General features: G+C 33.6%; 1 protein-coding gene across 1 annotated transcript in view; it reads right to left on the bottom strand.

Moving 5' to 3' along the window:
* Window positions 1-242: 242 nt before the first annotated feature.
* LOC145666676 (adipokinetic hormone/corazonin-related peptide receptor variant I-like) overlaps window positions 243-17,157 on the bottom strand; it is a 648,921-nt gene continuing 632,006 nt past the window's right edge. The window contains exons 4-5 of the mRNA XM_081734151.1: window positions 4,363-4,553; window positions 243-487 (exon numbers count right to left, since the gene is read on the bottom strand). Of these exons, the coding sequence (XP_081590277.1) occupies window positions 438-487; window positions 4,363-4,553 (241 nt within the window). The 3' untranslated portion in view covers window positions 243-437. The remainder of the gene's footprint in view (window positions 488-4,362; window positions 4,554-17,157) is intronic.

The raw sequence follows: 17,157 nt of genomic DNA on the forward strand, positions 1-17,157 counted from the left end.
TGGGAAACTATTACTTGTTGTATTTTCATGTTGGATACGAATACTTGTTGCACTACTCATGTAATAATTGTAACTGATACAGTACCATGCCTTTTAACCCAGACATCACAATCTAGAAATGTAAACATAGCAGAAACAAATAAATGAAAAATAAATAGATGATATTTTTTTGTCTTTTTGAATTTAAAACAATGGAGAAAACAAAGGTTAAGAATATCATGAAGCAAAAAGAAAAACTCAAATTATGAAATATATATTTTATGTTCAAAATAGTAAGTGGTACAGGCACGAATATGTTATGTAGTATATTACTTATGAAGAAAAGTGCGTCATTCTTATCTTTCTTTCTTTTACAAATGTCATCTCTTCTTTCGTTATTGGGAAATTTCTCGCACTTTAATCCCATTCATGGTTGGATGGATTCACAATTATCATTGTCAATTACTAACTTCATCTGTCTCAGTTTCATAATGAGCAAACTTATAACCTGTAACATCAGAAACATTATTTAGAAAGCCTTAAAAGAATTTTACAAATTCTCGTTTATCATATCAAGACAACTGATCCTTAGTAAAAAGACAAATACACATTAAAAAACTAACCAAATATAAAAAAGTATGAATCTTTAATTATATAGTAATCTTGAAACATCAACTCATGACTGCAAACTAAACCTACCATAGTGAGCCTTGTACACATGTAACACTTTCGTGGAAAGTATAGTTTAGTAACAATACTAACGAAACTATTATGGTTAAATACTCACAGACATTGCTGAATTTACATATGCAAACTCAAAACTTATATTTGTATTGATTACAACATAATTACAAGAAGTTGTTGAAATTTCAATTTCAGTTACTTGCACGTAGTAATATTTTGAAATCTGTAACTAAATCACTACGGAGTGCTACAGCTATGCTCTTCCCTTGAATATAATACAATTTAGAAAATTATATATAGGCAATGTTCCACGCTTTGCATGGCAAGACTCGTTCGAAGCTAAAATTAGTTCATCTTTCTTGCACATGGAGAACTTCTTAATATATTTTCTGAGGTAATTCACAAGAAGCAAGTAGTGTTGCTTAAACTTCACATCCAATGTTATTATAATACATTATAATAGCTATAAATAACTACAACTAGTCAACATTATCAAAGAGTTTCAATATACTGATTAATCAACATTATCAAAGAAACTTTTAATATATTGACTATTTTAAGAAGGATATCAAGTTGATTTGTGAGCTCTGCGCCCAATTACCAGCTACTAAGACCCTGATCAGAAACCAGAAATTACCTATCACTATAGAAATGAGGTTTCAGCACCATTTGTACAATATTTTCTTTTGAAATGGGTACTCGTGTGGTTAGCATCAGAAAAGTTACTTGTGAGTGACAGATTGTATCTGATCCTAACTAAGAAATTTAAAACAATACTTTAATAAGAATGTAGCACTATTGAAATAATTTTCCGACTAAGCGTATGTAAGATTTTTAAAGTACATAATAAACTGATAAAATCGTATTAAAACTTTTTGTGTTCATCTTATATACATAGAAACTGTTTAGCATAGCGAAATTCAGTACGAATATCAATATGTGGGTAGAAGGTGAATTTATGAGCTAACAGATTTAAGAGCTGAGCTATACGATCTTCAGAACGAACATTAATAATGTTAACGATTTATTTATGTATTGGGCAAACAATAGCAACAAACGGCAAAACTACTAAGAGGACTATTCGTAGGGAAAGAAGATAGACAAGAATTCATAAATAAAGGGTAACAGAACTAATACGATGAGATGACAAAATTTCTATGAACTTGTGCTATCAACATAAGGGAAATTAACAATGATCTTTAAGACTGGGAAGGATTGACAGTTATAGAGCAGACCTACATCATTTTAAAGAGAATTTCAGAAACCAGACATGACAGAAAATATCATTTTGTAATATGAAGGCATATGTGTTCCGGAATATTTGCAAATCAATGCAATTTGGATATAGAAGATAGTGGGAAGACGGAATTATTATGTGAGATGGGATACACAGTATAATAAGAGTTGTTTGTGTAGAATTTTACAATAAAATAATAAGCGAAAAAAGATCGGCTAAAGTTCAAGTAAAATAAAATTGAATTTGTGAAATGCTTGTCTATTGTTAGATACTGTATTTCCTACTGAAACTACTAACAGTTCCCAACCTTACATTAGAACTCCAGTAAAATATTTAAAGAGGCCCAAAATGGTGTGTTTTGTTGTGTTTATACAGACATATGCATGTATAGAATTATACAGTAGAATATATGCAGTGTTAGATATGTAACTGAGTATCTCCTCGAGAGGATAATAGGGAGCAGACTAAAATTTGTATTTGTAATAGCATAATAAAGCTTCTTATAGGAATTTATTCTGATTATAGTACAATATCTCAGGAAAATTTGTGACTGAGCTTTTTAGGGTTAGAGATCTCTCAGAAATATGGGCTCATATAATAACAACAAATAGTGAGGACAATCTAATAGTCTGTACTATATTATGTTTTGAACTACGTAATAAACAGTGTTCTTTGTAACGTAGTAATATTCCGATATAATGTTTTCTATTACTGAGTCATATGGTGGTATTAAGTATATAGTATCTACTGTGCAAGCTAGAACTCATAAAACTGGTTGTAATCCAGTCAACATGACTGAAAGTAACTATTATTTTGTAACATTGCTCAAAATATGCCTGTGACGTAAAAATTCTATGATGTAAAACCTTTCGAATATTAACAAGAATTTTACTAATTATAATGGAAATTAGGTATTAGCCTCTCGGCATAGCTAACTGAATTTTACTGCATAAGAGTGCCTAAAAGGCTAGTATTGAAATGTTTGCTGTTGTTGCTATCATACATATGTTTAACTTATTTTTGTTATTTCTATAGATACGCAATTTAGCTTCAAGCGTTTTCAATTATACGTTAACATAGCTCTCATTACTACGTAAGCCGTATTAAACATCCAAAAGGTGAAAATTATAATTAATTTAAACGAAATAGCTCTACTAAAAGTTTCCCAATTTATTTGCAGACTGGCATATTTATGTAGAAAGGTAGAACGTCCTCTGTCGCATATTCATCTATTCGTGTTTTTGTAAATTCATCGAGTGAAGATTACAACTGTGAATACTGAAAATAGATCGAAAAAAAATAAAATAAGACATTTCAGATGACGTAATAAAGGATGGAGGTATAGGATCAAATCAAGTTATGTATTGAAAGATGCGCTGTGGGTATGCAGTACAACATAATAAATAGTGAGCTGATTGTTAGGTAATTAAAATCCAGGAATATGTAGAACAACAAAAATTTAATAATCATACGATATGCATAAGTGCAACAAAAAAGTTAAAATGAAACTATTAGTATAAACGGTGTTTCCCTTCTAGCTGCAGGTAAGAGGTAGAATCTACAAGGGAAAACAGAGAAATGTATGTAGGGAAGAGAGCAAATATCAGGTACAAATATGGATTTTTTTCTTTTCCTTTTTCGTACGAATTATTATTTGAGTTAGTTGGGTTGTTTTGAAATTTAGCGTTTGTTTCACAAAGAGATGATATGAGACGTGAACCACATGAGCTCCCACCAGATATCAAACATTGATATCCCTCTCCGAGAGCACGTACGTTAACCACATAGTCACGAGAGAGGTTGAATTTTTATTAATTATTATATAATATCTTATATTATTCTATTTATTTTATTTTTTACTTATATTCTTTATTTACAGCGTAAAACGAATAACTAATAAACATGAAAAAACAAAGTTATGAAAATGAAAGTACAATAAATGAGGCAATTGAGTATGTTATAAAGTACTCGATTATAAATTTAGCCTCATTACAATTGCCGAAGAATGTGAGGGCAAAAACGAAGAAACAATACGAAAGGAAACAATAGTAAATTACGATGAATACCATGGATAGTAGTGTCTTTCAATAAATCGCGAATATTATGCGAAGTCAAGAAAGTATATAAAGCTTAGAAATACCGTAAATATTGTAGTATTCAAGAAATTAAAGGAATCCGTTTATAATCCTGATAGAATTCATGTGAAATCACGTTAATGAGAAATCAGTACAATTCTGACACGTCCAAAGCAGTACACTCACACTTAATTAAAACCTTCCCATTAATTAATTAAGAGTGCTACTCCAATATTGATTAAATCAATCTCTGCAAGTTCTATTATATAATACTTCGTCTCAATATCTTTGTCGATGAATGTTACATTTTAAAACAAAATAAGAATTTTGATAGAGAAGTCAAAAAAAAAAAAAAAAAAAAAAAAAAAAACATTAATCCACACCTACCTGTTGACTTTCTACTAAGAGAACTTCCGTTTCCCAAACATCCAAAACAACGACGGAATTCTCGTTTGAAATTCATGGCGTATGTTCCATACACCAGAGGATTCATGCAGGAATTGGAAACGGCCATGATGAATAAAGCGTTTTGCAGTCTTTTGTCCACTTGTTTGGCACTGTCACGATCGAACATGTACCTGCATAGAAAATAACAGAAATAAACCGTGTAAGTACGCTTCTACACACACGAACTCAAGAAATGGATTTGAAGGTTTATACAACGCAAAAGTACACAGTAGCTAGAGGACAATGCATACCATATGGCTATCATATAGTTGTTGATAAAAGTATTTACAGGGTGTACCATAATTAAGTGGCTCGTGTAAACTCAATGATATATCGCATTTTCGAAATTTCGAGTAAACTGGAAAATATGGTTGATCATTCCCACGCAGTCCAGTACAATGACATACCAAACAAATTTCCCTGTCTTCTATAAGTACATTTCCAAAATTAAACTATCTACATATGTTTCTGTGGTTTGATCACAATCCATTCCATTTACGTATATCTCAATTTCACCTGAAATAGCGCTTAGCATTATATTCGCTCGAGCTGCTCAATCAATAATGCACACAAAACAAGAGTTTAGGAAAGTGATGAAATTAAATTTCTAGTGTTATGTTCCGTGATTATGCCTCTTGGGCTAAAGGAGATGGATGGTCTGTGAAAGTATTTGGTTTTGTTAAGAAGTAATGGAGTAACCATAAGAACAATGTTGTGATTAGAGCTGGTTTTATTAACAGTGTAAATTGATTATATATATATATATATATATATATATATATATATATATATATATATATATATATATATATATATATATATATATATATATATATTATGTTTCATAATAGAAGCAGAGAACACTATTTTTTTCTTGTAAAACAACCTGAAAATCTCAAATTGTACTTTTTTTTTTAAAAAAAAAGAAAAAATCCTTCATTATTGTCAGAAAATCTTAAGATAGAAATGTTTATTTTGCAAAGAATAAGGTTCAGATTAACGAACTTTATCATGTTTAGGCATTAAAGATCCATTGCAACGATATGCCGCACTTTATCCATAGCTCCCCATCAATGCCCAGAGTTACTCTGCAAAGTAGAGAGAACCTGGACACTTCAAAGGTTGTAACTGTTGTTCTATAAATTTATTAGTTTTTCTACTACATTCATTAATAATGTTTCCATTTGCAGAAGAACAACGTATGAGTATCACAGGTTAAGTCACAATCCAAATGGTTTTGCAAATATACATGCATATTACATAATGTTTAAAGTTTCCAGAGTTTCTCCGCCGTACTGTAGTTGGTAGAATGAGAATATCACGTAAATTCGAAAATAAATACTTAGATAGAGCCTTACTAATGAGTCAATGGTATTTCAGATGGCTATTCTTTACGCACAGTATTCGCCGTAACATTTGCTTTACATTATGAAGCTCGTAATTTTAACTGCATCCGTTTTTGTAACTCATGTTGGTTAAGAGTTCCGTGAAGCTAACTGGGATTAGAATATTTCATCTTTCTATTACTGAAGGGATGAATCATATCTCACAACCAGTCATAATTAAATTTATTTCGCTTATTTGCTACATTAGACGACTCGAATAAATATTCTGAATTTTCTTATACATGTAATCTTGTTTGTGATCTAGGGCCTATCATAGCCAAACTGTTGAACTGATTCACGTGAATTTTTATATATCATACTTACTACTTCTAGGTTCTTGTTATTATGTTGTGTATTGTAAGAGAACAGTAGAAGCTTAAAATGTATACCAGGAAAGAAAGAAAAACAGAATATTTCAAGATTCTACAAGGGATTCCTTTATTGAAGGGTTGGATCAAGAACCAGGTATGTCCACTTTTAGAATTTTTTTCGGAGGTGCCTGTTTCTTGTTCTGACTTTAGGATGAACGATGTATATAGATACTTCCTTTTACATTATTACACTGAATATAATCATCGGATCAACATGATTCTTGCACACAATGTAGATTGATTTCTTCCTACTGGAACACGTAGAAATCTCAAATTCACTGAAAAAAAATGGACCCATCTGGTTTTCGCATTCAACCCTTCAATTATTAAATTTGATTATTATCCGTTTTTCATTGCACAAGTCATAAAATATTTCTCACTGTTTCTGACGTGTACTTTCAACATAAACCACACAATACCAGTGAGGAAACAAGCAAATTTAGGAAGGAAAATCAGGTCTGTCATCTCTAACGTCAGACTTAGAACCGTAGAGGAAGAGATTACACTGGAGTGGTTAGACAACGAGGAACACGAGTAAACCAATTTAGAACTTGGACCAAGCCGAGTTCTCACCATTCCATTTCCGTTGAAATATAATTCCATTGTAAAAGCAGAGGAAGTTCATTCACACCTTTTAAATGTTTTCCATAAACTCATTTTCCCGCGGGTGAAGAACGAGCATTCAACACCTTGTATCACATAACAATAACGAAGAAAGACACTAAACTAAAGTTTCAGAGTATGAATTAATATAAATAATCTACCAGGAAAAGCATATAATATTTCGTTGCAACTCGTTGGGTATTCGATATACAACATTCAAAACATAAAAACTAGTAACATAATAATGAAAGGTAGGTAGATGTCTAAAAACTAACGTTAGTTAACATTATAGAAAAATAAATTACAACGAAATATTAGCTTAGTGACAAGAACATTTTTAATAATGACAGAAAATTTTAGTGCTGGAAAAGTACAATTTTGAACATAAAACACAGTATTTCAACATAAGAGCACAAATTTAAACCACGTGCAAATACATTAATTTCAGTACAGTAAAATATTAATATAGAGAAATTTTGGATACTTCCAAAATTAAGTAGTTGCAGTGAAATTTTGTTATTCTGGACTTTTCGCTATCTCTCCTTCCTTTCCTCATTTTTCCAGTTACAGAAATATTTCGCGTTCTTCTTTTAAAACTGTTGTCCCTTCTTTTTATTCTTTTTTTTCAGTTATAAAGTTACAAGCACATTACTACAAAAGTTGCTTTACAAACAAAAATCAAAGAATGAATTTGTGATGCACAGAAGAGTCATTTCGGGAAGCATAGGGAGGAATTGAACAAGCCTGAGTTCCAGAAACACATGACTTTTAATAAAGTCTATATTGATAAGAAGAAAAGTCGTTTAACTTTTATATCGATGCACGATCTTGTTCCCCTACCTCCGCCCCCTGACAAAAGATGAGATGACGCTAATGGTCATGCGAGATGTGACGTGAGTAAACGAAATAGTAACTTAAAGATGTGAAATTGTTAATGACATATTGTAAACTTTGCGCTTCGCTTAGTTAATAGTGTTACTTCTTGCGTTAGAAGATGTGGTGTAAAACTTACTTAATGGAATAACACTCATTGAATGCTTTAAAATCATTATCTTGCTTGACTGATCGTGCATGTATATCTGATATGTATACGGAGATGGTTGAGACAACACTGATTAGACACTGACAGATTGAGACAACACTGACTGTCCATCACAAACTTACTTGGCCGGGTATCGAATTAGGAACCCTATACACCAGAGATAAGCGCTCTACCGCTGAATCAGCGTGTGCCTCAGAACTGATTAGGAAGTATGAAGAACATCCTGCTCATTTCCGGTAGCATTCTTATTCTAACTATTTCATAATCATTCATTAATCATCCATTCTTTAGCACAAAGAGTATAAACGTGAAACATTATAGATTTCATTGTTCATTCAAATTAAATGAAATAAATGTGAAGATATGAAATTCGTAACTATGACTTCTCATTTAAAATAGAGACGTGTCTTAGATTTTTTTTAAATATTTGATCCAGAAAAAAATAGGATGGGAAGAATGTGGTAATGTATTCCCCTCCTTGTCGATTTTCCAAAAAATCTTCCTTAGTGATAATTTACGTCACAAATTGTATCAAGTTCAAATTTGAAGTTTCTAGCTTATGTGGTTTGCACTCCCTAAAAACGAATAATACGTATTGTCTGCCTTTGTGCTGATTTCCAACATCTGTTAGCTTCGAAAGCGCTGAAACACGTAGTTTCTGATTTTTATTTAAGAGCTTACAACCGAATTTCCCATCTTCCTCCACTAGGCTACGAATTTTCAGAAATTCTTCCTTATCCCTTTCCTTTGTGACAAAGGAAGTTCTAAGTTTTTCCAGTTCTATCTATAGCAGTATGGCCTGGACGAGTGAGACACTTACACTTCTTTTATAATACGTAGTCTCGTAGAGAGGTTGTATTCCCCTTTTTTCTCTTTAATTTTCTTCTTTCCTAGGTCAAATAAAAAACACTGAAAGGTGTGTCTAATTATTTTAAATGAAAGTCCAAATCCGAAATTTCATTTCTCTAACTTCAAGAGATTTCGATATATCAATGGACTTCCTATTATAATAATTGTACTCCCTACCGCTTTTTCCTCCCGTCGTCTTTTCTATCAGTCCATGTCTTATAACAAACATACGCAACAACACGTTTCTTATTACTTTTAGTAAAATAAGTGTAAATATCAAATTTGAAAAATATAACCTTCAAAGTTTCCGTGTCACTGACTCCTATTATACTACTTGTTCCCCTTTGTTCCCCAAAATTACTTTCTTCCCCTTTGGATCCATTGTAAAAAATGCTCTAACATATATTTAATTTTTTTAAATAAGAAGTCCAAGTGCAGAATTATATATTTCTAACCTTAAGAGTTACCGACATATGGACTTCTAATTATAATAACGGTAGTACTCATCTCTTTTCCTTCTCACCCCCTTTCCTTCCTTCCTAACACAAATATCCAAAAACGCTGAAACACGTTTCTTATTATTGTGAATGAGAAATGCAAGTACCAATTTTTTTTTTTGTTTAACCTTCAGAGATTCCTAGATAAAGGAATTCTAATGTAGCAATGGACATCTCTATTTTTCCCCTTCCTTGCCAATTTTCCAAAAGTCCTTCCTTAGTGGCACCTAACGTTACAGACAGTGGTAGAAGTGAGACGGTATGCGGTGGTATACTATAGCGTCTCTGGTTTTTCAGTGATGAAAGCATACCGCTTCTGAGTTCTCAGTGATCAGAACATACCACCACTGGAGAGTAGGGTGGATCGAAAAAACTTTTTTTTTTTTTTTTTAGTTTCCGAGTTGCTATACCGCGGAAAAGTTTTGGTTAGTGATGACTTGAAAAATAAAAAAAAAAGTGTCGAAATCGGTTAATATCTTCCGATCGCGCAAAACATCTGAACAATTTCAAAAAAACATGAAAAACTTAATTTTCTCGTACTCTTTATTAAAATAAAATACTCTTGTATTTTTTATGCTATAGTAATAAAACGTTACAACATGTCTTATTTAATAATAAAACATTTGTTTTATGATTTTAGAGAATATCTTCCGATCGTGCAAAGCCCATGAAGTTTAAGAGAAATGTCTGTTGTTCGTATCTTTAAAAAAAAAATCAAAAATTATAAACTGCGATATTTTTAATGACTTATAGTGCTGATGTAATAACATGCGTTCTAATATGTTTTATAATGTTTAATGTTTTAATGAGAGAGTTCCAAGGTTATGACATATCATTTCCAAAGCTAACACAAATGCCATAAAAGGTGTGTACTATTTACAATATTTACATATTTAAATTTGTTTTCCTTTTTTGAAAGACTTACAAAATTCAAGCGATTTTATAGTCAGATTTTGTTCTGAACTCAGGCATCTCTTGATCTGGATTTCAACGTTGCTCTGATGTAGCTATCTCTTGATTTGGATCCGCATACTTTGAGCGAAGCTTTTGTAACTAGCTTCACGCATCGCTCCACGGCTTGCGTATGGCAGGGGAACTTCTTGATATCCCTATCTGGTATTTCACCTCGTTGAATGAAAGAGTTGATATCGTCGTTTGAAACTTTTCTAAGAAGAGGTGGAAAAGAATACTTGGTTTCACTCCAGTCAATCATGTCAATGTAATCTAAGGCTTCAAAATGTACAGTTGGAGTAAGAAATGTTCTGATGGTTTTTCCTTTCGAATCAGACTGCCTGGCTTCCAACACTCTTCTAAGCCCTATTTCTCTAATGTGCTTCCTCTTATCAAACATCATGGCTATTAAAAGATTTTCGGCGTGGGCAAAGAACGACTTCCTTTCAATGACGGGGAAAACAACTTGCTTCAAATTGTCAGGCAAGTATCGAGATGTTTCAATTGTTCTATATACATGAATAGGTCCACTTATGAAAGTATTACTGTTTCTAATTTCAAACCACACTGGCATCTAAGATTTCAAAATGAAAGTCACTATGGTTTTTAACTTATTTCAAGGATTTGCTTCACTTATGTATAGTCTGAGAACTCTATTTGCACAAGTGAGCCATCTGGAATGTGAAAGTGGTCCGGGATCACGAATGGATAAATCACTTGGACATATGCCACTTTTGACCACCTGACATGTATCTAAAAGATATCGCCGGTCTTTACTCAAAGAATTTCTGTCAACTTCTGGAATTACACAATTTATTGGTTGAAAATCTATCACTGGCAGTTTCTCACACCCGCTAGACTATTTCCAATTGGTCCAGAAAATGTTGTGGGGACAACTGTTCCTCTTTCCAAATGTTGAAAAAGATGACGGAAAGGTAATTCATTGAAATCGAATAGGCAAATAGGCCATTGCAGAGGTCGCCCAACATGGATCTGAAGATGACGAATAACACAATTTTTCCAGCCGGTATTTGTATTAGTACCACCACAACCGATGATATCCAAGTCTTCCACTGAATTTCCTTGTTCATTAAGGCAAGACACAATGTTTTTAGCAGATCCAGAGCTCGGCGACACATGGCCAATGTATGCAGAACCAGGTTCTTTGATGAGCGAGTAATGGTAATCCTTAATAGTATGACGAAATTGTTTGGATTCAATCTTATCTATAACCAAGGTGCCATCCTTTCTTCCATCAAAATAAAGACCACGCAGTTGATCTAAATCATTTTCACTGTTGTTTTGCAAGTCACTTCTAATTTTGCTCCTTTCCCTTCTAATTTTACACCTGTCAATAACGATAGACGTATCTACTTTGGTTATTATACCAAAATCTTCTAGCACACTAGGTGCTATAGAAGAACCTGCACGGACACTGACTCCATATCGATCGTAGGTTAATGCTGTAGCTCCTAATTTAATTCTCATCTGCCGTGGAGATGGAGATTCCTTTTTCTCAGAGTTATTTGGTTTATATTCAGGTTCAGTTTCACAACACACTTCGGTTGAACAACTTGGCTCTTCCACAAGTAAACAGTCAGGGTTATCTCTATTTAAAGTATAGCTTCTTCTTTCAAGTCTACGTTTCAACTTTGATATCTCCTTCCGATCCAAAGCACTAATTTTCCTAACCCATGCTCTCTCTGAAGATATAAGAATTTTTGCTCAATGACAGGAATCTTGTTAGGTTTCTCACACGTGCGCGCCGGTATTATGAAACTAATTCTTCATGAGCAGCATTCAAAATACCACATATATATGCATGTCTACATGTCTTAATAATTTCTGGTTTACATTCTCTTTTATTTGGCTTTAACTTAGTGCAGGTATATTTACAACCCTTTCAAAATGGCTCGTAGATAGCAAAATAATAACACATCTTCAAGCAATCTTTCTATTGCTTCTCCTATGTTTATAGATTCCTATTCAAATTTAGAAGGTCAGGGCGCGGAAACATTCATACGAAAATTTGAAAGATTTTCTTGATTGCATTTATTGAATGAAGACACCCAGAAACAGGTCTTCAAACTCTCGTTGGCACACTTTCCAGCTCTTTGGCTAAATAGAAGCGAATAGTATTTAAACTTGTAGTGGTTAGCGTTGAAAGCAAAATTCTTAGAAGAGTTTTCTCCCTCTTCCTCTTTCCTTGAGGGTACTCTTTTGTTTCAAAAGCGCCAACAAGAAAAAGACTAGCTCATTCCATTTTTATATGAGATGTACGATTTATCTCAGCGAATTACACCCCCCATGAATTTTAATTCTTTTTTGCTGCAGATGATCATATCCCTTCAACCTTGCTTTGTCCCCTTACTTACCCAACATCAATTTGATAACTTTACTAAGCTAATAGCACAGATAATAGAAAATTCTGATGCTTTATTGCGATATAGAACTGAGCAGGAAAACAAACATGTGAAATTCCATGATCCCTCTCCCTCCACTTCTTCTTCTTCGGAAGAACAGCTAGACAAAATTTCGAAACAGCTTGAGGCGTTACAAGTACGTTTAGCTACACGGGCTGAGGATACCAAGGTCGTTGCTTCCGTTTCACAAAAAACACCTGCGATAAATAAGCAGAAACAGTATCAACAAAAATCTAGGCGTGCTTCTCCCAATAGGTTCTATTCTAATAACCATAAGCATAACGGTAACTCTAGTAAAGCTACTTCTTAGGGTAATCGTAAAAAGAAAAATAAGTTTTTTAATGACAAGCAAAATTCAAAGCGATTTTTTTCAACAATATTATGCTGTTCCACCTTTTCCGTTTTACATGCCAACATTTGGGCAGCCTTATTGCTCCTTTCCCCCACGTAATTCTTTTCCTGCATTAGAATATCAACCGTTGTCAAAAAACGGGGATCAGTAGGGGATGGGTACCCTACATCTTTTCGGTTTCCAACCCCGTTATCAGACCGCACTATACCAATATATTCACCAAAAATTTGTGATCTTTCTTTTCCATCCACTTATAGTATTACAAATTTTAGGCCAAATAGTTTATTGCATGAAAATTCTAAATTAAATCCTAAATCTCTGTCGTTTATACTAACTCCACAGACACGCTTGCAAATTCCTTCTAACTATACTGCGAGTGTTAACACTCTCCAAGCCAAGCAAGCAGTTGACTTTCCGTGCAAGTCAAAATTCAGTCAAGGGTCTCATGACAGTTTTTCTAATGTACAGATAAATTCAATCTCCAGTGGTACCAACCACGAAAAAGTTTCGCGTACAATTGGTACTTAGTATGAGTCACCTGCCGTTCCTCACCATACAGTTTCGCCTACCCAATCAAATACTAATATAACAGTGCCATTGATATTTAAGAATCAACTTCCTTATGTAACTGGTACCATTTTAAACCAGCAATATCATTTCTTGCTCGACACAAGTGCTATGACCTCACTAATTAACTACTCCTTGATACCGAGAAATTGCAAGGTATTTCCACTAAGCACTAAAGTTTATGACATAATTTCTACACCGTTACATTTGACAAAAGCCGTATATATTCCTACTGTTAAAGCAGGCAAAACTTTTCAAGTTCTTTTTCGTATTTCACCCACTGCTAACATCCCTATTCTGCTATCAAACAAATTTTTAACAAATCACGCGGCTAATATTTCATATCAGGCGAACACAATCACTCTTACAAATTATAGAGACATATACAGATTTCCAAGGGAAAGTGATCAAGAAACTTTATTATACGCGAAAGTTAGTAGAAATTGTAAATTTAATTTCTATGTTAGACAAGGTACAGCGATACGCCCGAACTCAGTAAGGTATGTATCCCTAACCCTTGACACTCCAGTTTCCAATACAGAGTTAATTATTCAATCACCTATCATAAGGAATAAGCAAGTTTGTGTTTTTATCCAAACAGCAGTAAATTCTAACAATATGTATTTACCAATAATTAATCCAGGCAATTCTGAGCGCTATTTACAAAAACGTCTTCATATTGTTCAGGGTGCTTTATTACCAAAAGATACACACACATTGCGCATATGTATCTAATTCCTAAACTTTATGAGTCTACGAAAAAACAAACACAAGACAGAGTTGCCAAACGGATAAAAAGAATCAAGCTATATATCGATTACAGTAAATTTAACATAAACCCGGATTTAAAACAAGAACAGAAAGATAAAATATTTGCAGTACTACAAGACACCTGATATGTTTTTCTTGTCACAACAAAGAATTTCAAATTATTGGTTGTTACTCAGCTACTCTTAATGTGGTTGATAGAGAACCTTGGACAGTTCCCACATACACAATTCCATTTCGACTACAGAAAAACCTAATACGAAAATAAGCTACAAGGACTTGTTACGTAAAAGTTGTTTGTCACATTCTTTAGTCTTGCAAACTAATATATAAGATTTAAAAATCGGAACATTATTTATCTCTTTTGCATCTTACATCTTGGATCCAACGTTGAGCGTCTCGTTTTTGGATATTGGATCTGAACTCTTTCGAAGCTTCAACAATGATTATCTTCGGTATAAGCTACATCGAGTTGAGAGAGAGACCTCCGAATGTGAAATGTAAGTTTTAACTTTCTTTGAATATTTAGTCTCAGAAGAAGTCATTTCTTCAATGGCAGTCTCATCTTTAATAACAGCTCATAAAGCTTAATTATTGTTGATTGCTAGTTTGCAGGCTATATTTGAGCTCATTGAATTAAAGAATTTATATTCAGTTGTTAAATGCAACAAGTCTGCATATATGTAATAATGTTATAGTATTTTTGTAATAAGTTTTGAGATGCCCCCATAAATAGAAATTCAGAGGGTTTAAATCCGGCGACCAGGCACGCCATGACATAGGACCGCCACTGCCGATCCACTTGCCCGGGTAAACAGTGTTCAAATATTCACGCACGAGACGACAAAAATGCGCCGGGGAACCATCGTGCATATACCACATATGTTGTCGTAAGACCAACGGCACATCCTCCAGAAATGTAGGATGCATCTCGCGCAAGAAGTTCAAATAGATAGGCCCAGGACTTTTTTTCTTGTTTCGGTGTCGGGAATCACCTCCCGAATTTTGTCGGTGGAGTTTCCTATAATAAACGTATATATATATACGTTTATTTTAATTTAACAAAATATTGTATGTTAGGCGCGAGGAGATTTGAGGAGTACCAGTAGGAATTCATAGATATGCACAACTCTGCAAACGGTGGTACATATGAAGAAAATAATAAAACTTGTAGTATCTGGAATCCGGCTGGGTTATTCTGGTGGTGCGGGGATGCATTTTACCATGTGGAAGATAGCGTTCTGCAACATGTACAGAAACATTTAAAGACAGCGAAAGGCATATTTAAAATATACATTTACGCACTGGTTATACTCACTTCATCGAAAAGCAGAGACCAACGTATTATTCTTGAAGTATTACAGGCATGCAGCCGTCACTGTGTCCGAGGCAGAAATAATTCTCATCACTAAGCACCACTACCTTTCATTTACCTTTCCAGTGCAGTCCTTCCTGATACTACTGATGTTCTCGGCGATAAGCATCTGTCAATGGAGAAACTGCTGGAGAAACAGGGGAACGTAAACCTGCTTCCGATAACCAAAATCGATTTTCACTAGTGATTCGCTCACATTGGACCTTCTGTATTTCCTTGCACTATCTGTCACCGTTATGTCGGTCCGAATGATCATTCTGCCTAGAGGATGCTCTATTCTTCACAGAACCATTAAGGAGAACCTCTGCTGAAGGAACCGTTTGCCTGTCTTCTTGTACACTATCGAGGGGATGACTGACACATCATAATTCATACGAAAGACCACTCTGTGATATAACTACTTGGTCTGCACACTGTACACCACTTTCGAAGTATTTTAATCGAAAATAGACTTTTGCTGGTGTTTTCCTGGCATGGCAGATGCGTACTGTTAAACATACATATATACAACCGTCATGATTATTTGATTAATATTAGATTACAAGAAGTATACCATGTAACTGAGACCAGAATGTCTATACAGTAGGCATTAGGAGTAAAAATTTCATTTAACGCAGACATAGTACTTTTAAATGTTTCCACTATTATTTTACTTTTTTCCTATAGGCTTAATTAGATACGTCATATCATGCAAAAATGTTACATTTGTAGCAGAAAATGTAATGCAGCACACCTTTTGAATGCTTTTACAAAATGGAATTCACAATAACTGTGCTATCCTCAGGGCTATACATTCACAAAACATATAAACCTATGCTATTACCTAATTCATGAAATCCTTCATTATTATTTAAAACAAGATAGGAACAACAGCATCTATGCAGAGTTAATGAGTAACGATGTGGTGCATGCATTGAAGCAAGAACAAACACGATCATGAGAGAAGGATTAATTCTGTTTGCCCTATTTTCATTAGCACATTCAGTTTCATTCAATGTTTGTGTTGGAGACGCACAATGTCTATTTGTAATATAAAAACATGTGCCTGCGCATAAAGTTAATTCCTAGTAGTTAACAATCGCTGCTATGCTATGTTCGCTGGTTGTCTATCTGCCGGCTTTAATTTGAAATTGGATACTAATAATACTAAACATGAACTTGGTTTGGCGTTTACTATTACGACAACGGCCATATTAAATGTAAATAAGGCTGCAATTACTTATACCAAATCCAGACGTATTTATTTCATGTCAAGCACAATATAATATAATTTATTAACTAAGCAACGTGAGAACAGTATTCAAACTACAGAGAGTTGTTATAGTTTATTTTTAGAACAAATATATATTTAAGAAGTTTTAGTGTCAACCCACCTGAAGAATTGACAGGCAGCAACCATGTTTGAGCATTAATATTTATGTAACTGTTTTGAGCACAATAAAAATAGAATAGATAGATAAAGAGAAAGATAAACAACCGAACACTTTAAGAAACAACTAATTGTTTTATTTATCAATACTCATTTTGTTTTACTGTAAATTAATCAGCCTAC

This window comes from Thermobia domestica, chromosome 12, assembly GCF_964235325.1.
Source record: "Thermobia domestica chromosome 12, izTheDome1.hap1.1, whole genome shotgun sequence".
In the NCBI taxonomy this organism is placed as follows: domain Eukaryota; kingdom Metazoa; phylum Arthropoda; class Insecta; order Zygentoma; family Lepismatidae; genus Thermobia; species Thermobia domestica.